This window comes from Aureobasidium pullulans, assembly GCF_000721785.1.
Source record: "Aureobasidium pullulans EXF-150 unplaced genomic scaffold scaffold_35, whole genome shotgun sequence".
Lineage (NCBI taxonomy): Eukaryota > Fungi > Ascomycota > Dothideomycetes > Dothideales > Saccotheciaceae > Aureobasidium > Aureobasidium pullulans.
Window position 1 is genome coordinate 206,205 of NW_021941055.1, and position 23,297 is coordinate 229,501.

Consider the following 23,297-nt stretch of genomic DNA (forward strand, 5'->3'; position numbering starts at 1 on the left):
TGCAAACAGCAGTGATGGATTCGCAACAGCAATCACAGCAGCAGCAGAGTGCGGCGCAGTGGCATAGCGCAATGGCGTCGCAGCAACAAGCGCCCGCTCCCAAGTACGAAGCTTACACATCACTGCCACGCCAGGCGCGTCCGTCGTCGCAATCCAACAACGGCGACACGGACGGTGACAGAATCATGGAAGACGCCGACCCTTACAACAGGAACAAGTACAGCTCGGCCAGAACACCCACCCAGAAGCTGGACTCGAATGCCGCTCGTCGCTATTCTCCCATGAACACCTCGCCCTACTTGACGAGCTCACCCACGCGCCAAATGTACTCGTCGCCGACCCAACCGCGTCCGAACCAGCTCCCTCCCATTCAATCAAACGCCGACTTCTATCCCTCACCATTCAATCAGAGCGGTCCTCAATCTCCCCGTCTGCCTCCTCCATCCCAGTCCGAGCCACCCACCCGCGGTCCTGTTCCCGTCTTCACCAAATGCGATAACGTCGCCGACCTGCAGCCCCGAGTCAATGGCCAACCTCCGTTCCGCAGAGCCAACCCCGAGGGAGGTTTCATCTCTCCTTTGCACGCCTTGACGACACAATTGCCAGCAACATACAGAATCTGCAATCCCAACTTCCAATATGAGAGTTCGAGAAACCCACGCAGAGTCCTCACAAAGCCCTCCAAGGGTTCGAAGAATGACGGCTATGACAACGAGGACAGCGATTACATCCTGTACGTCAATGACATCCTCGGCAGTGACGACACCAACAACAAGAATCGCTACCTCATCCTCGATGTTCTGGGTCAAGGTACCTTTGGCCAGGTCGTCAAATGTCAGAACCTCAAGACGCAGGAGGTCGTTGCGGTCAAGGTGGTGAAGAACCGTACTGCATACTTCAATCAGAGTATGATGGAGGTCTCTGTTCTGGACCTGGTAAGCAACAAGCAGCTGTCGCTTAGACACACTCGCATTGGCTAATCACAGACTCACAGCTCAACGGCCGTATGGACAAGAACGACGATCACCACATCCTCCGACTCAAGGACACATTTATCCACAGACAGCACTTGTGTCTAGTCTTCGAGCTGTTGTCTGTCAACTTGTACGAGCTCATCAAGCAAAATCAATTCCGAGGATTGAGCACCACTCTTGTGAGAGTCTTTGCCCAGCAACTGTTGGCCGGCCTATGTTTGCTCAGCAAAGCCCGCCTGATCCACTGTGATCTAAAGCCAGAAAATATTCTGCTCAAGAAGTGTGTCTCCTCCATGCCCTTGCTACCTTGCAGTACAGCTAACAGCCACACAGTCTGGAAAGTCCCATCATCAAAATAATCGATTTCGGGTCGGCCTGCGATGAGCGCCAGACAGTCTATACCTACATCCAGTCACGCTTCTACAGATCTCCCGAGGTACTGCTAGGCCTACCCTACTCGGCCGCCATCGACATGTGGTCTCTGGGCTGCATTGTTGTCGAGCTTTTCCTCGGCCTGCCTCTGTTTCCAGGCTCGTCCGAATACAACCAGGTGTCAAGAATTACAGAAATGCTGGGCCTTCCGCCTACATGGATGCTAGAAGTCGGCAAGCAGTCTGGTGAATTCTTCGAGAAAGCACACGATGAGTTTGGTCGTAAGACATACCGCCTGAAGCCAATGGACCAGTACTCAAGGGAGCACGGCACCAAGGAACAGCCTAGCAAGAAGTACTTCTCGGCCACGACGCTCCCTGAGATTATTCGCAACTACCCCATGCCGCGTAAAGGCATGAAGCAAGCCGAGATCGACCGAGGTATGTCTTCTTTGGTGAAACTTACCGCAGACCACTAACATGTACCAGAAATGAACAACCGAGTCGCTTTCATCGACTTTGTGCATGGCCTATTGAACATCAACCCCCTGGAGCGATGGACGCCACAACAAGCTCGAACCCATCCTTTCATTACTCAGTCAAAGTTCACCGGCCCCTTCCAGCCTGGAATGCATCTCAAGTCCACTACATCGCGCTCGCCTGCTCCTGGCGTTCAACAACAGCAACAGGCAGAAGCTTTGTCAAAGCAACGTGCTCAAGCTGCTCAGCAACAACAGCACCAGCAGCAGCAGGCTCAATCTGCTGCCAATGCTGCTTATGCCGGCATGCACATGCAACAAGGTCCCCCTGGGTACCCAACCTCTCCTCATGCTCAGCAATCGCCCATGTACTCCAACATGTACCCTCCCACACAACAGCAAGCCCCGCCACCTTACCCCTCGGCCGCTGTCCCCAACGTTTACAACCAAGCGCCAATGCTGCAGCAACCTCCGCCAACTGCCACCATGCACGGCCAACAGGCGCAGCCACACGGCTACCAACACAACCAGCCTCAGTCATCTCTGTATGCTCAAGCGACGACGCGAGCTGGCCGCCAACGTGCATCAACTATGGATTTGGCAAACGGCATTCCCTCGACTTTGCAACGAGTCGCAACTCACCTCGACCCCAACGCACCTATCCGCTTGCAGCCAAGTCCAGCCTACTACCCTCCACCCAACGAGCAAACGGGCGATGTCGGCAATGTTGGTGGCAGGAGGCGCATGAGCAGAGGACCAAGAGATGCTCGAAGCCAGACAAATTTCGTCCGCCAGTTGGAAGATCGCACTTTGGAAGAAGGGTGGACCGGCGGGAACAACGGCGGCTCTGGCGGAGGCAGCTGGGCCTGATGAGCCCGAAAGACCTGGACACATTGATTTTGTTTTCTCTCTTTTCTTTGCAAGTGTAACACGAACCTATCCAACAACAACAACGACCCGAAGTCATGGCCTGTCAAACGAAGCGGCTCCTCTACGCTTACGGTTATCTCACGACCCAGGACGTCTATCGCCTCTGGTCAAACTGGATGACCCGAATCTCCAACATCTCCCGGGCCCAAGCATCCTTCCCTCCGTACCCCTAAATTGAATGTTGGGCCCCTCCTGCTAGGGGTGGCTCTTTCTGACTTGAGTACTGCTTTTGGTGTATGAGTGTTCGATTAGGATGGAATCAGAATGGAAGACGAATAGGTATTCACAAACGAGCTGGACACATTGGACGAAAGGGGCTGGGTCGTCATGAGGAAGGATTGAAGGATGGCCCATGACAGTTGAAGAGATGGGAAGAACAGGAAAGGAGAGACACACCCGTCCAAGCAATTCGGGTTTTTTTTATGCAGACCATCTTTTCCGAAGAATCCAACAAGAACATGACAGAAAAAAGTGATTTTTCCTCTTCTTTTCCCTTATTTTCCCTTTTGTAATTGCCTCTTGATGTTTTTTCTTCTGACCTCCGTCGTCTTCATTTCCCTCTATTGATTCCTTCGTAGATGGGTTTCAACAACAACGAATGCAACTAGACGACCAATTTCCATCGCCATCACACGCCTCATGCTCTATTATAATTCTCGCGATCCGCGAATGTTATTCTAAAAAAGGGAAGAAAAAAAAAGAAAAGAGAAAAACACACCAAAGTCTCCGACACAGTATGAGCCATGATGTCAACATCGCTTCTATACCTCACATTTATCAACACACATATCAACCAACATAAACCCGAGGAAACCCCCATCGAGACCTTACACACCAAGTCAAGACGTCTTACCCTCACCCATCCCCATCAAAACGCAAAGACGCTTTACAACTTCAAATTCCCAAGTTCAATGTGATATGACCAAAGAAGTCACTAGATAAGCGATTTCCGAGGATAAAAAGATGGGTGTTGAGACGAAAATATCTTGCCTTTTGACAGATGGGGTTTGTTTGGGGGGGCATGGTCCTGGGCTGAATATGAGGTTCTGAGGCGTAGAGGTCTGATTTATTCTCCGTCTCATGTTGATGTTTCTAATATCATCGCTGTAGTGAGTTTTTGGGTTATTGAAGGGGTTGAATGGCGGATGATTTGAGTACTGTATATCGGTAAGATGGTTTTATGAAAACACGAAGGATGAGACTGGGTTGGCATCGGGGAGAATGGGTTGAACAACTTGGTATTTGTTCTCAAGTATACGGTTTGTTAATCTATGCTGCTCGCTTCTTGACAAGCCCGTAGCGCGTCTTTGGCATAGTCCGATGCATGCATGCCAAGTACAATGTTGGTTAAAATCTATTGAAAAGCGCATCGGTCTTTCCATCTCTCGGGTCAACAAAGTAGGGGCTGGTTAAAACTGCTGGTGTGACCGGTCTGTCTTGTTGTAATCATGTGCTGCGTATCATGTTATGACATGCGTGAAAGTCGACCCGTCTCCAGGACCAGCAGGGAGGGTGGTAGCGCAGTGGATGGGATGTGGTGGATGAGTTGAGTTGGGTTGATGATGGCGTTGGTCCTTTCAACCTTCGGGGTTCTTCATGTTGACCAGGGGCATGATGTCGGTCTTGAGCTCTCTGTTCTTCTTCTGCTTGGGCTCGGGGGCTGAAAAGGTATGGTCAGTAGATGTCACAAAGACATGAGCTGGAAGGATCAACATACCCTTCTCGTTCTCCTGAACGTAGAAGCGACGGAGCAGCATGATGGCCTCAGCTCTGTAGATGCCACCAAAGATCTTGTAGGCAGGCTCAACGCCAGGACTGTATCGTCATCAGTATAGTCGACCATTGAATAGCGTGACTGGCAGGACTCACTCATCGCAGATGCGCATGACGCCACCACAGCCACCGAAGCGGTCGTTGAGGCAGCCAAAGTAGACGGCGCGAATACGGAATTGGCGCAGGACGGAAGCGCACATGATGCATGGCTCGACGGTGACGTAAAGGTCCGTCTCCTGGAGAATCGAAGGCGGATTCTCAGCGATGATCTGACTCAGAGCCACGAACTCGGCATGGCGTGTTCCCTAGAAGCAAACATGTCAGACCATGATTTGCTGGAGTGGAGAAGATGATGTCCGGTCAAGGCGAGCGATGTCGTTGAGATGCAGCGAATATTGTTTGTCCGAGGGCATGGTTCCGAAGGGTGTAAATCCGAGAATGATAGCTTACGTTCATGGTGACATTGGTTCCGTTCATGCCTTGGGCGATGACCTTTCCATCGTGGACGAAGACACAGCCCACAGGTGTCTCGTCAGAGGCGAGTGCCAGCTCGGCCTAGATGGCGGAACATATTGTCAGCGACCTTGTTGTATGAGAGTTTTGAAAAGATCTGATGAAAATTGTGCAGTCGGGTTTCCAGGAGGGGCTCGCAGCGTACCATTTTGATAGCCTCGCGCATGAAAGCCTCGTGATAGGGCCTGTTTTCGACATGAGCTGTCATGGCATCCATGTCTGCTTCGGACGGGGTGGGCGATGATGGATAGTCGGTAGAAAACATCTTGAAGAATATTGCTATGGTTTTTGTTTTACACCGTGAGCAGAAGTGGAAGGCACAACACAAGGAAGGTGCGACTGAGCGGTGGCCGGTTTTTGCAACGCCAAGCCGACGACGGACGCAAAAGGACGAGCGAGACATGGTTCACAAGGCAAACGGCAAGGCAAGTGAAAGTAGAGTGTTGCTCATGTAAATTGCATGTTCTCATGAATAACCTAACTCAAACGAAGAAACTATCAGGCTACTTTGCTGTATAAAAGACAAGACACCGCTCCAAACCAACACCACGCCTCCCTGAGCGAAAACACCAACACTTCCATTTACTTTCCCGAACAAGACAAAATCAAAATCGCTCCCTAAACCAATCCGCAATCTGACCCTCGTCACAATAATTAACGCCGTTGCACTGTCTAGGCTCGCCTTGCGAAAAGAACAGAATAGAACAAAGGAAACAAGATATCTCCCTGGTTACCAGAAAAGGGAAGAAAATCATAAACACGAAGAATGTAACAAAGAAGATTAATAGTCCGATGAAGATCCATAGCTCGATGAAGATCCACTCCACCATTCACAATGGCACGCGCCATTGATAGGATCGCGCTTGACCTTCGAAGATCCCGATGGAGATCCGTCCGTCGTCTCTGGTGTGTAAGCACTGAGGTCGGGATCCGTTTCTTCAAGGGTGATGGTTATCTGCTGGCCAGTGCTTGGGTCCTGCAGAGCGCCCGCCATGCCATTATCCAATATTTGGAACTGCTGGCAGTATGGCTCTGGGCTATTCGGGGCACGACGTTCTTCAATCTTGACGACATATCCGAAAGAAGATAACTCAGCGAACGTCCAACCACGCTTCTCCAGCTGCCAACTGCGCTTTGCTCGTCTTCCATTCGACGTGTGCGTGTAAAGGTTGGAAACTGGATGGGCATAAGCTGTAGATTGAGAGGCAGAAGTCAGGGTGGCTGTCGTCGAAGGACCAGAGACTTCAATTATAGTAGAAGTGGTCAACGGAGCCGACGATGTTTTTGGTGATTTGGAGTATGACGACGACGCCATTGAGGATGAAGAAGCTGAGTCACTCGGCAGCGTGTAGTTGTTGGCGTAGACAAAGCCTTCGAGGAAGGTTTGGTTGAACCAGCAGAACCATGGCTTATCTCCAGCCTGAACTTGGTGCTGAGTGAACCAATTGGAGTTGACGTAGGAGCGCTTCTGCTGGCTGGCGGCGTTACTGGCAGGAAGAGAGCTCTCCGGAACGACGACGAACTTGTCGTAGTATGTTTGGAAATAGAAAGCAGGTCCTCGGTAGGGCTCGTCGTCGTCTTCTACTGAAATGAAAGGAGCGAAATGAGTGTTGGGAGGTTGTGTGCCGTAGTTGATGCCCGTAGCATTGTTGAAACCATATAGACAGGCGCCCTCACTGTCACTTCCATCTGGAGGGGAGCCGATGTTGATGGCCATCTGCGGCGTACCATATATGTTGCAAGCCCAAGCGGCAGAGTAGTTTTGGTTGGTGATACAAGCCGACTGAGTAGCTCTTGGAGGGCCGAAGTCCAGAGCATAGACACCAGTTGGTGGTGGTGCTCCAATGGAAGAGGTTGGGATGGGCGATGCATCCAATAGAGTAGTCGTAGGACCACGGTGACTGAGTACAATGTTAGAGACTAGTGAGAGAACGGGCAGCCATAACGACTTACTTGTTGGCCTTTTCGGCTTCTTTACGAGCACTGGCAAAGATACCACCAATTGCAGCACCGAGAACAATGGCAATGAATGCCAGCACGCAGAGGGACAGCAATATCCACCAGAAGGGAATGCCACAGAAACGAGTCTTGCGTTTCTCTTTCCACGATTTTTCGCTCCAACTCTTGGCCTCTGAAGGAGTGTCGTTTGAGTCGATCGAGTTTAGCTGCTGCATTTCGGCAAAGCCATGCGCATCGGCCTGATCCGACATGCTTTGAGGTTGGCGTTGTTGTTGCATCAAAGGCAGATGGATCTGAGTGGTACTAGGAGGTGTAGCAGCTTGTGCTGGGGCGACAATCGGTTTCGGGACACCGTCCTCGGGATATTCAGAATACGGGGGAAGTTGTTCAGAATGGCCATCAACGCCGATGATGTCCTGTTCTTCGTCTTCTGGTCCTCGCGTTCGTACAAAGGCTTGGTTTCTTCCTGGAAAGCCAACAGGGATCACTGTCTGGGCATGGCTCGGCGGAGCCACGGAAGTATCGGCTTCCTCATCATGTGCAGAAACGTTTTGGGGATACATGCTGTAAGGATGAGTGGGTCGTTGGTGTGATACATTGCTAGTTTGAGCAGCACGGATAGTAGATGTAGTCGTCGAGATAGATGGCGTACGGGCTAGATTGGTATCCTGAGGGTACATCGAATAAGGGTGGCTAGGACCGCTTGTACCGTGCAGAGGGCTTGCGGTACGGGCGAAGGTCCTCGCTGATGAGGCGGTGCTGAGCCTGTGAGCAATGCCAGGGGCATACTGGGCGGTCGAGGTGGATTGTATGCTATGAGAGCGCTGAAGTGCCGAACGCTCGTCGTGGCTGTCGTCATCTTCGTCCTCGGCGCTACTGAAGGGATTCTGGGTATCCCGCGGTTTATGCATGCTATTCCTGCTGGGACCAGTGGAGAAACGAGGGGCATCTGACATGTGGGCGTGAACGCTGCGAATAGAAGGATCCTCGGAATGGATTGACCAGCGGCTGTCGCCCGTCTGGACACGGCCAGGAGCGAAACCGTCGGCCACGCCGTCAAAGTCGTCTACGGCAAATTCGTCGTCGAAAACGTCGGCTGTCGACCTGCGGGCATTGTCGCGAGAGTCGGCCATGATTTACAAGTGTCGATTGTACGGTGGCCGTCTGTTGGGACGCGGTCGAGTGGTCGGTCGTCGGGGCCCGGCACCTGGGCTCGGAAGATGGTTTCGGCAGCAAAACGAGCGCGATTTGTCGGCTCGGGTATCGGACGGGTGAAGAAAGGGTCGGAGAATGAGATAGAGCGATTTTCGAGTAGCGAGTGTTGGATAGGCAGAAGATAATAGGCAAGAGCGATGGCTTGTCGTGCCTGCAAACGCCAGTCTGTTTCGCGTCTTGGCGACGAGCGAAGTCTCCTGGACCCACTCGGACCAGGTGGTCCAAGACCCAAGCCGCCTCTGCCGTCACCTGGATATCGGCAATCAATTCTCACTTTTTGGCACCATTCAAGTTTTGGTTGGCATTTCCATCATCCCCATGTGCTAAACTCTATCACGCGTACAGCAGTAATATTGCAAGATTTCTGTCTCGTTAGAGGCAACGTAACAATCAAGTCTGCTCTCCGGACGATCGTACCGATTTCAAAAACATTTGTGCATTTCTGCAGCCCGGATAACACCCGGCGTGATCGCTGGAGTTGGCTGAAGGTGAAAGATTCAGTACACGTGAAGGATGTTGAAGTTTTTTGATATTTGCATGCTTTTCATATTCGTTATCGTCCGGCCTCTCACTATCGAGGCTTCAAGACGTTTCAAAGTACACTACAAGTCGTATGCCGCCGCTATTCCATCTGTGATTCGAGAAAAGAAGAAGAAATTAAAAAAGAATTCGAGAGCCGAGACACGAGCGATGAAGCATTCTGCCAACACAAAGACAGGCGGCTTTCGGGTTCGCTCTGTCGTCTGTGCCAACGTCTGGTCTCCACCACGATGCCATCATATGCTCTCCCCACCAATCTGTAGTAATCAAAACATTTACTGCTTGATGGCGTACTCTCTTCTGAACAGGTCGTCGACCTTTGTCAGGTAGTATGTGCCGGGGAAGAGGGTCTCGGGATTGCCTGCAGGCGAGTAGTCCTTCTTCAAGTGTGCGCGCTCACGGAGGTTGCACATCTCATCGTAGACCTCAGGGGCAACAACTCTGCGCGAGTCGAGTCTGTTCTGGAGGTCAATCTGCTTGTGCATCTCCTCGGTGCTGCCCTTGACTCGGAAAGAGAAGAAGGATGAGGCGAGACCAGATCCGTATGAGAAGATACCGACACGCTTGCCCTGGAGGTCCTGCGATGAGACGTTGGAGAGAAGAGCGCAGAGAGAGCCGTAGACGGATCCACAGTACATGTTACCACACATGGTGGGGACCTGGATTGAGGGCTGGACACGAGCAGCAAAACGCTTCTTGGAGAGGGCCATGAAGGTCTTCTCGACAGTCTTGTCGCTGTATGACTTCTCAAGGTCCATGTCCTTGATCTCGGCGGGGACCTCGGCGAAGACGGGGTTCTCGGGGTTCAGCTTGTAGTCGTTGTAGAGCATACGGGCGTACGACTTGGAGACCAGCTTGCAGGTAGGGGCGTGGAAGCACATGTGGTCGAAGCGGTCAAGAGGAGTCTCGGGCTCAGCGTGGACACCGTTGCCGTTGCCAGCACCGTTGGCCTTTGACTTGAGCTGGGCCTCACGGGTGTTGTAGGCCTCGTAGCAGGCGTCAACGGCCTGGGTGTAGCACTTGATGGAGAATTGGCCGTCAACGATGGGGTACTCGCTGGTCAGGTCGGGCTTGTAGAAGTCGTAGGCGTGAGTGATGTAGCTGCCTCTGTGGCCGGGCTCGAAAGCCAGGGGAGCGTCAGGGCCAACCAGCATGGCAACGCAGCCAGCACCACCAGTGGGTCTGGCGGCACCCTTCTTGTAAAGAGCAATGTCACCAGCCACGACAATGGCGAGGCGACCGTCCCAAGCCGAGGACTCAACCCAGTTAATGGCGTTGAAAAGTGCGTTGGTGCCACCGTAGCAAGCGTTGACGGTGTCGACACCCTCAACATTGGTGTTACCCGACTCTTTGAAAAGCTGCATCAAGACAGACTTGACTGACTTGGACTTGTCGAGGATGGTCTCGGTACCGACTTCGAGACGACCAATGTCCTTGGGGTCGATCTTGTACTTGCGGAGGAGCGAAGAGACGGCGGTCAGGGCGAGGGAGTAGATGTCTGCAGTTCTCGTTAGCTTTCTTAGAGTCCAAAAACATGCGTGCCGGTCGCAAACTCACCCTCTCTGTCGTCGCAGAAGCTCATTCTGGTCTGGCCGAGACCAATGGTGTACTTTCCAGCGCTAACTCCATCGAACTTCTCGAGTTCAGACTGATCAACACACTACAGATTGGCTGGTTAGCGACTGCAATGCAGTAGAAGAAAGCTGTTGCTGCATACCTGGCTGGGGAAGTAAAGCTCAATGGCCTTGATACCAATGTTCTCGGGGCGTTCAGACATTGTGGCGGGTAGATTGAAAGATTGAAGGTGTGGTAGAAAAGGGTATCAGAACAATATTAGCAAGAAACAACGAAGCAACAAGCTCAACAAAGAAACAGCAGCGTTGGATTGAAGGAAAGAGGCAGGAAGATGGACGTCGAGATTGTTGCAAGGACGGCGCGCGTGTCAAATTATACTCTTCCCACTTTAATTGTCTTTGGGAAATCAGCCCATCCCAGACCCAGGGCCCAGGGGCTTCCATCAAGCTCTTATCCAACGCCTGTCGCCAAGATCCTGCTTCATGTTGAAACACTCGTACGATCTTTTCTAGCCTCAACCAAGGTCTATCCGGTGATTGGGACCCGACATAGTGCATGTCACACTGTCAAATCCTTCGTCGCTGAATTACAGTACATCATTCGTCCTCGAGGATGTCTGAATATCAAGATAGAACGTGGCAGAGCGACTACCGGATTCGGACTGTTGAAACTTGGACGTCGGATAAGACGACGGGCACGTTCTGAACCTCTCACCGCCTTGCACCTTTAAGGACCCCCTTTTCCCTCAACAATTGTTAGTAGGATCAAGATAATCGGACGGTAGGATATCTAATCATATCAGATCTATCTCTTCTCATTTCTACCATGATGGCTTTCCGAATTTCGTTACTTCTGTAACACTCTACGTTTTCAGGAACCCAGACACACGCTTTGCGGACCACTTATGCAATGTAGTTCAACCAAGCGGGTACCTGCAGAATTTTCTCTCCAGCATCATTCAGCGATATCGGTTGCTCCAACACATATGCTTGTCGAGCTACAGATCATGTGTCAAAGATCGCGAGCAATCTTGTCGGATTAATCGATGAATCGATTCCTGTTTTATGAAATCTGCTTCAAGAAATCCAGTGACAACTTTCCGACTTCCTCTGGACCTTCAATACAGTGCCAGTGGCCACATTTGTCCATCACAACCATATCCTTCTTCTCCGAGCCAAGTGCTTCAATGATCTTCTTGCAGCCGGACAAAGGAGCACTCTTATCCTCCTCTCCCGCAATGATAAGAGTAGCGCAAGAGACCTTCTCATACTTCGGTGGTGACTTGTACGCGTTGGCAATAACTCTGCAAAGACTGATATATCCAGCAGGTGTCATTCCAGACAGAAGTTCGCGGATGAAAGCGTGGTGTAGGGAAGTCGCTTTAGAACCAACAGCAGCATATGGCACAGTGTCTGCCATGACTTCCATACCCTTCTCTGCAACCTTGTTGATGCGGTCTTCAAAGACGGGCGCGACTTCCGGATTTGGCCACACAGGGCCAACTAAGATGAGTCCTCGAACACGGTCGGGCCATTCAGCAGCTAGCTCAGGACCGACCACTCCTGACATGCTATGTCCGACGAACACTGCTTTGTCGATTGATAAGACATCCATGAGAGTAACCACATCTCCTGCCAGGGTGTGAATGCTTTGCTCGACATGAGTGTAAGGTGAGCGACCAGATCCTGTCATGTCGAAACAGACACAGCGGTAACCCTGCTCGGTCAAGAAGGGTACCACTGAGGTGTAGTAGTTGTTACTTGAGCCCAAGCCATGGCTCTGTTTCTGTTTTAGCAGATGCACCTGAGTGTTATTTTGCTGGAATTACCATGACAAGTGTTGCTCGAGGAGTGGAACCATCTTTTGGCGACCAATCCTTGTAGTAAATTTGCTTGTAGTTGACCTTTGCGAACGGCATTTTCGAAAGAGAGTTGAGCTGGTGGTAGACGTGGGAGGGAAGATGATCTGGAACCTGAATACAGCTTTGGAATTGCAATCGGGAATGAATAGAATGCAGTCTAAACTGAAGATGATGAAGGTGCTCTGGCGGGTCACTTCGTCATGGCTGGAGAGGGGCTCGGAAGTGACCTGCCGTCATCCGAAGCCATCGGAAACGGTCTCGGATATTAAAGTTGAAAAGAAGTGTCAAGAGCATTATTATGTATATGCGATATCGAGTCTGCAAAATCTAGTCTGAAAGTATCCCTTTCTAAGCGCCTCTGATGATGTTCGACTCCAAACATTGCTCGCTTCGACTCTTGAAGCCTACAAGCTAGGGTTCGGCATTGCTTTGCCCTCTTTCTCGTAGCCAGCGAACCTTCTCCTCTGAGCATCTCTCATCCTTTCGAGGGCGTCTTCGACAGTCAAAGGCGTGACCTTTGTCACATCTACCTCTTTCTCGACACCTGTCTTTGCCGCAATCCATGTACCACTCGTCTCTACACTTCCCTCAGTACAATTCCTGCAGAAATTGCCCCACGATTCCATACATCTCTTGCTAGTGGCAAGCGTGGGCAAGAGCATAGCAAAACAATGAGGCATTGCCTCATACTGCTCAAAGTGTACCTTGACGCCCTGAGTGGATGCTCTGACAGCCACCACCAGATCTTCATCTGTAAGAAGTTCTTCTCCCGTTTCTATCCAGAGTGGTGGTGCGCCGGACCAGTCTTTGGCAGCGAGCGGAGATACAAGAGGGTGACACAACATGCTGAGGTCACAGAACAAGTCACCTCTCGGTGGTGTCGTTGGCCAGACATTGTCCTTGGGGAATCTTCCCAGAGCATCGTCATGGTCTGCCGGTGGTAGGTAATCGAACTTTGCGTTGTTGACCAATGAAGGCATCGACCTGGTGATATCAAACCAGCCAGAGTTAGCCGATGCTCCTGCTGGAAGAGGCACTTCGACTGTCTTTCCGTGATAGCGGACAGTTGGGTTCTTTGCGTCTGATAGCTTCGTGCGATGGAGTTGGAGCAAGAGTTGGAGAAGTGCGAAAACCAAGTTGCCGCCTGCCGAGTCGCCAGCGAAAACAATATCACTGGCTGACACTGGTTCGTGAAGAGAACCAGGAGGTGGGTACAACATATACAGATACGCGTTCAGCGCATCCAGCAATTGCGAAGGGAAAGCAGCCTGAGGTGCAAGACGATAGGCAACGTTGAAGGCTCTTCCATTGCAAGCCTTGGCCAGCTTCGACACTTGCAGTCTATGCGTACCAAAACCGCAGAGATAGTACGCTCCTCCATGAAGATACAGAATTGTCGTCTTGCTCGATTTGGAGGGTTCTTTCATGAGGTTTTGATATTTCTCCTGCTCGGAGATATTTGGCAGAGGCTCGTCTGATCCGGCTCCTGGTCTAAAGCCCGTCCATTCAGCATCGACGTCGGAAAGTCCTGGCTTTATGTATGTTTCGCTGCCATCTCCAAGGTCGGCGATAGCAGTGAAAGTCGCATCTCTAATGCTTTCATCTTCGGGAGCCGGGATAGTGACTTTCGCAGTCCAGACCTTGCCCTTGGCTCCTGGATCGTTCAAAGTATGAGCTTGAGTCTGTCCAACTGGAGAAGGGCCACCATTCATAAGAGATCGCAAAAATGCAACTGTCATTTCAGTCCTGAGGTCCCATTTCGAAGATGTTGGAGACAGCGAGAGGGAGTGTGATAGGGCCGTCTTCGTCAACGATGGAAGACGTGGGAACAAAAATTTGATCAGACCATACGTTGAGTTGTCCATGTTGAGCGATTTGAAAGTGGTAGTCCAAGGTAAACGCGCAAGAAGCTGGTTAGACAAGAGGCGAGATGGACAAGGTATCGAAGGTCAACAGAATGACGTCGTCATTATCTCCACACCATGCCTCGGCTTCTGGTCACGATAGAACAAAGACAAAGGCGGTCAACGATGGATGAAAGTAACGAGCACAAATGAGCCAGCGATATGCAGAGGTACAAAGTGCTTGTGATCTGAACATGTGCCATTGATGAAGTGGAGAGCGATGGTCCAGAACCGATCAATGCGTGTCGTCAAATTTGGAGTTTCTCCTGTACTGAGTATGCCATATTTTGTTTCACCAAACCAACGCCTTGCTAATAACCCGAGATAATGATGCGCCAAACCCTGTGAAAGAGCAAAATATAAGAGAGCGGTGGGGGGATGCTAGCCTAGAGGATACCATCGTGCTCGCCGGGTAGTCTCTTGACTCTCTTCTGCTCCCAGCTGTCGAGATCTTTTGCCGCGAGTTTCTGTACTCCGGGTCAGTGTCTAGCAAACATGTGCTCACTTTGGATGTACGAACATAGTATTCTTCTTTCAGATCTATTCTTCGTCTGTCCTTTCCGATACCAAGCTCTTCTTCTTTAGTCAACTGCTTGACCTTGCGATCGTGCTTTTCGTATCGGATGGCGGTAGCGGGGGTCAAGAAGAAAGAGCCCAGGACCATTGTCGCAATGAAGGGAAGACCGAAGAGGGCGAAAGGGTGCTTTGCGAGAAGCGCACGGTATCTGGCGGGCATGGTGCCATTGTACGAGCTCGAGCGGAAACGTTTGGCTGGGAAGACGGCCATCTTGTGCGCTTGTTCGTGGCGTGTGTGTCCGGATGCGCAATGTTGGTTTTGATTATGTGTTTCAGCGAAGACGGTCGATGTCAATAAAAGCGGCGATTATTTGGTTGCTGACCATGCAGCTCCCTCGCTCGTAGGCTTCCTTGCTCCGAGAATTGGGTCAATTTAGGGCACGTGACGGCGTGCCTTCTGAATGCCCGTTGGTCGCGTCTTCCTGCCGAAATGTTTCCAACCTGCAAACTTGCCCCCGTCAAACACTTACCAGATGAGCCATCTGCTGCTTCTGCGGCCGCCTCTTGATCACGACTTGCAAGATGGTCGGCAGGCTTCTCGCCCACACCCATAGTCGCAGTGCTGTCTTTGGTGGCGATGACTTGACTGATGCAAATCTTCCACCACCTTCTACGCTTGCCGCTCAGCTTGTGAGGAACCATGTCGAGACTGCTCGTGGTGTCCATCAGCCAGATACCACCGTCCCATTTCGCCAACTTCTCCAGGAGTTGTTGAACAAGACCTCAGTCCCCGAAACTGATGTCGAAGTCAACCATAAATTGATCAAGGTTGTTGTCGAGGCAGGTCTGGATGTCCTGTTTCAAGACAATCCTTTTCCTCAATGGGGATTTCTGCTGCCTCAGGCAGTCGACAGTCTTGCTGTCATCCAATCCACCATACAGAGACAACCCGAGATCCTGTTCCAGGGAGGTCCACAACCGAACCTGGAGCAACATCCACATCTCTTGCTTTGGCTCTTCCCCAAGCTGCTCATGATTTCGAAGCATTCCAAAGGCGACCAACTGCAAGCTTCTTTGGCTTCCCTTTTGTCCTCATTAGTCTTGGCTTTGTCGAAGACCTTGGATCTGTGGCCACACGCGAAAGCAGTTCTTCACATGCTTCGCGATTGTGTTACTGACGTATTCTTACTGCTTCAAGATAATCGCATTTTCTCCAAGTCTTCGCCACAAGTACCAGGTGTATTGCTCCCACCCGCCAGGAGCACATCGAACGCATGGCCCGCAACAGAAGACGAATCCGCTCTATTGCTGGGCCATCAAATAATTACCAATGATGCTCTATCAGCCATCAGAATACAGCTGCTGCTCGTCTCCACCTTAAGAGACATTGCCTCGACAAGAGCAGCGCTCAGTCAATTTCAGACCTCGACCGTGCCGCTGCACAAATGGCTGTTCGACTCGGTCGGCTGCTTGAGTCGCATTCTATTTCAGCATAAGTCCTGGCTCGACCAACATTCTTTCTTTTCTTTGTTTGCCCTGCAAATCATGCGTCTTCATAATATCTGTTTGAACGGCTCGTTTGATGCGAGCCCCCGAAGCCGCATCTCTTATTTGCTCGGTAATCTTTGCGAATTTTGTTCAAAACTCATTGTTTACGAAGGCAAATCACCGCTGGACAACGAACTACAGCGAGAACTTGCGTCAACTCTCGAACTCTTGGTCGATCGCCTTAACTCAGATTATGCGTACATAATCGAGGAGTTCCTGCTTCCCTCCATTAGGGTTTTTGCTCTCGACACGTCGAAATTCGAGACCGCCACTGAGTCTTTGCGGCAAGTACTCGAGAAGTATTTGTCGAGACACGATACCAAGGGACAAGTCTTTGGACAGAATGGCTCTGCAGACCAAGCTGATACAGTAATGAGAGACGATGCTCCTCTGCCTTCCAATGAAGCGACATTTTCGCAACCAGCCCCTTCGTCCAGGTCTCTGCGCGTAGGTTTAGTGAGCGCTTCCAAGCCTGATCACATGTCAAACGGCCAATTCGAAGACCTTTATCAGACTCTCAAACGAAGAGTTGCCATTCTTCTGGGCAGAGAGAGCGATACAACTCCAGGTGGCCAGAAACATGACGCTGTGTAAGTTCGCCCCAAGACACTGCAACTACAAGGAACTGACTTCGAGCAGAACATGCTATGCGTCCATGCCCGAAGAGCAACGAAGCAAATTTTGGCGAATGATAGGGTCCTGCGCTTGTGCTGCTACGAACAACATGCACAACGGAAGGTGTTCGGTGTGCGATGGCGATCGTCGTCTACGCCAAGAACCTGCCAAAAACACCTGGGAAGAGAACGATAGATCCGAGGACTGGACCGAGATGTTCTTGTTGCTCACAGAACTTTTTGAAAGTCAAGATCTTCAGCTATCTAACAGGGATAGAGTGCTTGCCATCCTAGCAATCCGGTCACTCGTGCTGCACAATAAAGATCCCACCTACCTTGATCTTGGCAATTCGTTTTTGGCCGAATGGTGCTTGAAATACTTACACAGTTCTTCAAGGGAACTACGGATCGCCGCAGGTCGAACGTTAGCTGCGTTTCTCCGCGAGGGATTGCCCGTCGATCTCCGTAATAAGAACCGACAGCTTGCCCTCAACTTTCTGAGAGCTCTGTCAACGAAAGACATTGTTGGTCAGCATGAGACTCTAATCCTAGCTTGGGGCAGAGTAGCAGTGGTATGCGGAGAAAAGGAACTCAATCTGGCATTACTCAGGCTGGTCGATTACTTGGGTCATCCGAATTCCCTGGTTTGCTCTGTTGCATACAGCGAGTTGGAAGATATCGCTGAAACCCTGTCACTTTCTCCACAGACTCTGCTCAAGCCTTTCTATCGCAGCATTGCCGTCGCAGTCGTCCAAGATCTTACCACTAAACCTCAGAAAGCGCAACAGCTTGCCGAGTTTCTAGGTATGAGCGTGAGCCACTTTCTGCTACTGACACAAAGAGACACTGTACCTTTTCTCGTCTTGACAAGGAAGAAGGATATTCTACAGCGAATTGCTTCGGCTCGTAGTGCAGAGACCAACATACAAGATATGTGTCTTCAGCCGCCAGCTAATCTTGCAGCTGTAATATCTACATTGCTTTTCCAACCATCCAGCGATGTGGAAGGCAATGCGACCAGATGTCTCGCTGAGGTGGCTCCTGGATTTCAGAGTAGCGATCTAGGAAGTCTGGTCAGATCGAATCCTGTTTTGATCGCATGCGAGATGCTCAAAGCTGCTGGAGATGAAGACGAGTCAAATGCATCAAAGGTGAGTCCTCCGTCTCAACAACCTCGCACAGTCGCTAAAGATGTCTAGGCACAGCAGGCAATCCAGATCTTTGCCATGTTGGTCGAAGGAAAACCAAGCCATTCCAAGCCCAACGCGAAAACTAGTCGCATGGTTGTCAGTTTCTTCGAGGCCCATGTCTTAGGAATAATGACCGAGTTTTCCAACTCCATCGACAACGCCTTATCGCTATCTTCGTCCGAGAAGCTCCGCTGTGTCAAAGCGATAGAACAAATGATCATACTTGCTAAGAGCAAAGTCAGCGTGGCACTTCCTCAGGTACGGTCAGACAATTTCGCACATTATCGATCTGCAGCTCACAAATATGCAGATAAGGGCATGCCTCCAAAGCGCTATTGACCAGCCCAAGCTTCAAGATTCGGCACTGTCTGCCTGGCTTACTATGGTCAACGTTCTAGAGGGTGATGATGTTGCTGACATGGTTGATCACACCTTTGCACTTGTTGCTCAACATTGGAACGATCTTTCGTCAACTCTACAGATGAAGACTCATGACACCATAAGCGAAATTCTCAAGACTCACAGCAACGTGATTCGAGAGAAGCTTATGACTATACCATCCTTAGCTTCAATCCCGTTGATGTCCAAGATTGGTGGTGAAATTCAGCGGCTCAAGAAGGACGAGCGTCCAGAAGTGCATCTTCGCGCATTTGCCAAGCGACTGCACGATGAGAATGTCGCTATTGTCACTCAAGGACTCCGCGAACTGGTTCCCTGGCTCGGCGAGAACCAAGGCTTCATCCACGAGGCAGCTGTCAGCGAACAACCCAAGACTGCGATAGCAGATATCATGCGTGCTCTTTTAGACGTATGTACGAAGTACGCCAATACTGATTCAGCTGTTGTTGATCTCAGCGCACAATGCATTGGAATTATCGGCTGTCTGGATCCAAACCGCATCGACATGATTAGTAGCAAGCGACAAGTGCTTGTGCTTTCGAACTTCGAAAAAGCATCCGAGGTTATCAACTGGGTTGCTATTATGCTCGAAGACGTCCTGGTTCCAGCGTTCAAGTCTTCCACCAACGCCCGAGATCAGGGCTTTCTGGCTTATGTTATGCAAGAGCTGGTCCGCTTCTGTGGTTTCAATGAAGCTGCAGCGGCGCGTCTGAGACCATCACAAGCTGGTCCCGCATACAATCGCTGGACTGAGATGACAGAAAGCGTCCGGAACACCCTCACGCCATTCTTGAGCTCAAGATATCTGCTCAATAGCAACTCGTCTGTTCAACCCGGGAAGCGAAATTACCCAGTGTTTGCCGTTGGAAAACGCTACAGCACATGGCTTCGCGAATGGGCATACGACATGTTGTGGAGGGGCAAAGGTGACAATGCAGAGATGGTGTTTCCTATTTTAGCCCGAATCATCACTCGACATGATATCTCGATTGCCAGCTTCCTACTACCTTACGTCGCACTCAACATCGTCCTTGGTGGTACGGTACAGGAGGCCAAAGACGTTGGAATTGAGATGTTGACAGTCCTGTCGTCTGAATCACTTGTCGAGTCCGAGCGAGAGGCTCTTCGACAATGCAGCGAAAATGTTTTCACTGTTCTGGACTATATGTCAAAGTGGCTACAGGAAAAGAAGCGAACCATGGCTGCGCACCGAACTGCAGCTATGCGGGCTGGCCATGCCCTCTCAGAAGTCGAAGAGGCTAAAGACAAGGGCCAGATCGAAAGTGTTGAGAGTGTGATAAGGTCTATACCTGCAGACATTATCGCTCAACGCGCCATGGAGTGCGGCTCATATGCACGTGCTTTGTTCCATTGGGAGAGCTATATCCGAGACCAGTCTCAGAGGCAAGGAAACCAAGATGCCAAAGAGCACGATGCTATGTTTCAACGATTGCACTCCATCTACTCTCAAATCGATGAGCCTGACGGTCTCGACGGCATCTCGGCACACCTCAACATCCTCAGTCCTGAACAACAAGCTTTCCAACATCAGAGGACTGGCAGATGGTCAGCGGCACAAAGTTGGTACGAACTTGAGCTGATCAAGTCACCCTCGAATACAAATCGTCAAATCGACCTCCTGAGCTGCCTACGAGAGTCTGGCCAGTATGATCAAGTCTTGCGGTATGCATCCTACTACAAAGGCAATTCTAATGCTGGTGAAAAGAGTCCACTCTTGTCTTACATGACCGAGGCATGCTGGATCACTGAAAGGTTTGACACTCTCAAGGAGACTCTATCTGGTCTGCCAGAGGAAAACCAAAATGACTTCAATGTCGGTGTTGGCAAAGTGCTCCTCGCCATGCAAGAGAAGGACCAAGACTCGACATCAATTATGATCAACAAACTCCGTAACATTGTGGTCAAAGGCATTACTTCGGTCTCTGGAAGTTCGCTCCAGGCTTGCCACGACGTTCTTCTCAAGCTCCATATTGTGTATGAGATCGGAGCTCTCAGTGGAGTGCTCGATGTTCCCAGCACTCAGGATTCACCCTCTGCATCAATCCTTGGGGTCATGGACAAGCGCTTGGCTGTGGTGGGAGCATACATCACAGACAAGCAGTACTTGCTTGGAATTCGACGTGCTGTCATGCGGCTGTCCAGTGTCGATTTCTCGGATGTTAGTATCGGTACTTCATGGCTGACGACAGCTCGTCTTGCTCGAAAGACAAATGTATCGAGCATCGCTCACTATGCTGTACTCAACGCTTTCAGCTGTGGAGACGATGCAGCTAAGATTGAACACGCCAGACTTCTCTGGAAGGACGATCAACACAGACAAGCTATCCAGAGTCTCGAGGGCGCTATTGCATCTAACACATTCGCAACTTACGACCAAAGAATGGTAGATACTAGCAATCCCGAAGAAGCACAGCAGAAACAGAACATGCTTTCTGCTAGGGCACATTTGCTGCTCGCGAAATGGCTGGACGCCTCTGGACAAACACAAGCAACGAAGATCGCAAGCAAGTATCAATATGCGGCTAGACACCACTCGAGATGGGAGAAGGGACACTACTATCTCGGAAAGCATTATAACATGCTTTTGGACGCTGCGAAAATTCTCCCCATATCCAAGCAGCCAGAAAATTACATCACGGGTGAATTGACCAAGCTCGTCATCGAGAACTACTTGCGATCGGTACCGTTTGGATCCAAGTACTGGTACCAAACAATTCCAAAGATCATCACACTCTGGCTGGATCTTGGTATGGAGTGCATGCAAAGAACCAGAAACGACGCACAGGCTGAGGTGACGGCCAAACGCTCACACTTCCTTGATCTGATTCACAAGCAGATGAGGAAGTACTTTGACCGAATTCCTCCCTACATCTTCTACAACGCTCTTCCTCAGATGATTTCACGCATCACTCATCCGAACCCAAAAGTCTATGAGATCTTGCAAATGATCATCTCAAAGATCGTCTCGTCACATCCCAGTCAAGCGCTCTGGTTCTTGCTAGCGGTATGCAAGGCTTCTGTGCCAGACAGAGCAAGTCGTGGTGTGGCCATCATCAACAAGCTTAAAGACCCGAAGACTCGGCCCAAGAACGAATCTGCTAGCTTGGACTTGCGCGTAATGATCACTCATGGTCAGAAGTTGTCGGACGGTCTGCTACAGGCCTGTGAGATCCACATCGAAACGCGATCAGCCAACGTCAGTCTGTCGAAGGATCTGAATTTCAACCACAAGTTGGCACCTAATCCTCTTGTCATACCTCTAGAGTCAACCTTGACAGCCAACGCTCCGGTTGTGCAAGACGCCTTCCATATCCGGAAGTTTGTGGCGTTTGCACAGGAGCGCATCACTATACAAAACTTCAGTGATGAAGTATTGGTGCTCAACTCGTTGCAACGGCCACGCAAACTGACAGTGAGAGGTTCCGATGGCAAACAATATGGACTGTTGTGCAAGCCGAAAGATGATCTCAGAAAGGATCAGCGTCTCATGGAATTCAACACGATGATCAATAGAGCTCTTAGACGAGACACCGAGTCCAGCAAGCGACGTCTGTATATCAAGACTTATGGTGTGACGCCCTTGAGTGAAGAGTCAGGTACCATTGAGTGGGTAGAAGGCATCAAGCCTTTGCGCGATATCCTCCTCAAGCTTTACCAGCGAAAAGGCGTTCAACCCAACTACAACGAACTCCGAGTTTTCCTTAGTGAGGCAAGCGCGAGTCCAGCAAACGTCGATATCTTCAACGAGAAGGTGTTGAAGGTGTTCCCATCGATCCTGCACGAATGGTTCGCTGAGATGTTCCCTGAGCCAGACTCATGGTTTGCAGCTCGTCTGAGGTACGCACGCTCGGCAGCAGTGATGTCCATGGTTGGACACGTACTGGGACTCGGCGACCGACACGGAGAGAACATTCTGCTCCAAGAAGATACTGGCGGCGTCTTCCACGTCGACTTTAACTGTCTCTTCGACAAGGGTCTCACTTTCGAAAAGCCGGAACTCGTACCATTCCGTCTGACACACAATATGATAGCTGCAATGGGAGCCTATGGATACGAAGGTCCATTCCGCAAGTCGGCTGAGTTGACACTGGGCTTGCTCCGACAACATCAGGACACTTTGATGAACATTCTCGAGACATTCTTGCACGACCCTACCACTGACTTTATCGGCAAGAAGAAAAGAACGACACCCGGTGTACCCGACACACCACAGGAAGTCCTTGAATCGATCAGCCAAAAGCTCAAGGGATTCCTCAGAGGAGAAACTGTGCCGTTGAGTGTAGAAGGACATGTCAATGCGCTGATTGGACAGGCTACCGATCCGTGGAACTTGTGCCAGATGTATATTGGATGGTGCGCATTCTTGTAGGGATATTTGAGAAAGAGGGATGATTATGATTCGGAGTTTTGGGTGGGTAGAACAACCATAGAGTGGTTCGGCATACGGTGTCATTGATCTGGGATAGATGGTGGGGAGATGAGGGTGGGAACGCACACAGAACATGGTGTCCAGTTCGAAGAAGGTGCTTATACAGCATGCCTGTCCATACCAGTCTATTTATTGTACTCAAACAACGTTCCTAGTGACCTCGAACCTGGACGCCTCTGCATATGGTGGGCATCGAGGAAATATTCAATCGTGATGTATATCTAAAGGCCAGGGTCATACCATTCACAATCAATTTCGAGCATTATCTTTAGATATCTGTCCACGTTGATGACTTCTGTCTTGAAACTGCATATGGGTCAGATATCAGTACTTTGTTACATACTTGGATGTATCCGTTCGGAGTGACAGGTCGACACATTGTGGTACATCGCATTTCTTGGTTTCACGCATTCAATCTGCCACATGATGCAGCTCGGTGCACTGCTTTCCCACCCTGTCTCAACACGAAAGAATATCTGATTGTGT

General features: G+C 50.5%; 8 protein-coding genes across 8 annotated transcripts; 2 read left to right on the top strand and 6 right to left on the bottom strand.

Moving 5' to 3' along the window:
- Positions 1 to 185: 185 nt before the first annotated feature.
- Positions 186 to 2,694, top strand: M438DRAFT_359877 (kinase-like protein; the record flags this gene model as incomplete). Its single annotated transcript, XM_029907378.1, has 4 exons — positions 186 to 935; positions 995 to 1,254; positions 1,308 to 1,786; positions 1,835 to 2,694. 4 exons carry the CDS (start codon positions 186 to 188, stop codon positions 2,692 to 2,694), a joined length of 2,349 nt encoding a protein of 782 aa, XP_029755433.1.
- Positions 2,695 to 4,331: 1,637 nt separating this feature from the next.
- M438DRAFT_284230 (cytidine deaminase-like protein) lies at positions 4,332 to 5,248 on the bottom strand (the record flags this gene model as incomplete). The annotated part of the gene is made up of 5 exons (XM_029901445.1): positions 4,332 to 4,414; positions 4,472 to 4,569; positions 4,624 to 4,832; positions 4,978 to 5,082; positions 5,186 to 5,248. The coding sequence occupies 5 exons, from the start codon at positions 5,246 to 5,248 to the stop codon at positions 4,332 to 4,334; spliced, it is 558 nt and encodes a 185-aa protein (XP_029755434.1).
- Positions 5,249 to 5,480: 232 nt separating this feature from the next.
- Positions 5,481 to 8,340, bottom strand: M438DRAFT_409708 (uncharacterized protein). The gene is made up of 2 exons (XM_029910032.1): positions 6,994 to 8,340; positions 5,481 to 6,941 (listed from the first exon to the last, which is right to left on the bottom strand). The coding sequence occupies exons 1-2, from the start codon at positions 8,130 to 8,132 to the stop codon at positions 5,822 to 5,824; spliced, it is 2,259 nt and encodes a 752-aa protein (XP_029755435.1). The 5' UTR covers positions 8,133 to 8,340; the 3' UTR covers positions 5,481 to 5,821.
- Positions 8,341 to 8,753: 413 nt separating this feature from the next.
- On the bottom strand, positions 8,754 to 10,634 carry M438DRAFT_369680 (hydroxymethylglutaryl-CoA synthase). Its single transcript, XM_029908121.1, has 3 exons — positions 10,472 to 10,634; positions 10,312 to 10,414; positions 8,754 to 10,252 (listed from the first exon to the last, which is right to left on the bottom strand). The coding sequence occupies exons 1-3, from the start codon at positions 10,529 to 10,531 to the stop codon at positions 9,030 to 9,032; spliced, it is 1,386 nt and encodes a 461-aa protein (XP_029755436.1). The 5' UTR covers positions 10,532 to 10,634; the 3' UTR covers positions 8,754 to 9,029.
- Positions 10,635 to 11,154: 520 nt separating this feature from the next.
- M438DRAFT_328691 (alpha/beta-hydrolase) lies at positions 11,155 to 12,323 on the bottom strand. Its single transcript, XM_029903216.1, has 2 exons — positions 12,158 to 12,323; positions 11,155 to 12,108 (listed from the first exon to the last, which is right to left on the bottom strand). Exons 1-2 carry the CDS (start codon positions 12,245 to 12,247, stop codon positions 11,392 to 11,394), a joined length of 807 nt encoding a protein of 268 aa, XP_029755437.1. The 5' UTR covers positions 12,248 to 12,323; the 3' UTR covers positions 11,155 to 11,391.
- Positions 12,324 to 12,594: 271 nt separating this feature from the next.
- Positions 12,595 to 14,055, bottom strand: M438DRAFT_284188 (uncharacterized protein; the record flags this gene model as incomplete). The annotated part of the gene is made up of 1 exon (XM_029901443.1): positions 12,595 to 14,055. The coding sequence occupies one exon, from the start codon at positions 14,053 to 14,055 to the stop codon at positions 12,595 to 12,597; it is 1,461 nt and encodes a 486-aa protein (XP_029755438.1).
- A 425-nt stretch (positions 14,056 to 14,480) lies between these two features.
- Positions 14,481 to 14,881, bottom strand: M438DRAFT_284144 (uncharacterized protein; the record flags this gene model as incomplete). The annotated part of the gene is made up of 2 exons (XM_029901438.1): positions 14,481 to 14,561; positions 14,615 to 14,881. 2 exons carry the CDS (start codon positions 14,879 to 14,881, stop codon positions 14,481 to 14,483), a joined length of 348 nt encoding a protein of 115 aa, XP_029755439.1.
- A 245-nt stretch (positions 14,882 to 15,126) lies between these two features.
- M438DRAFT_349922 (uncharacterized protein) lies at positions 15,127 to 23,070 on the top strand. Its single transcript, XM_029906507.1, has 4 exons — positions 15,127 to 16,748; positions 16,798 to 17,923; positions 17,972 to 18,220; positions 18,273 to 23,070. Exons 1-4 carry the CDS (start codon positions 15,193 to 15,195, stop codon positions 22,749 to 22,751), a joined length of 7,410 nt encoding a protein of 2,469 aa, XP_029755440.1. The 5' UTR covers positions 15,127 to 15,192; the 3' UTR covers positions 22,752 to 23,070.
- Positions 23,071 to 23,297: the final 227 nt, after the last annotated feature.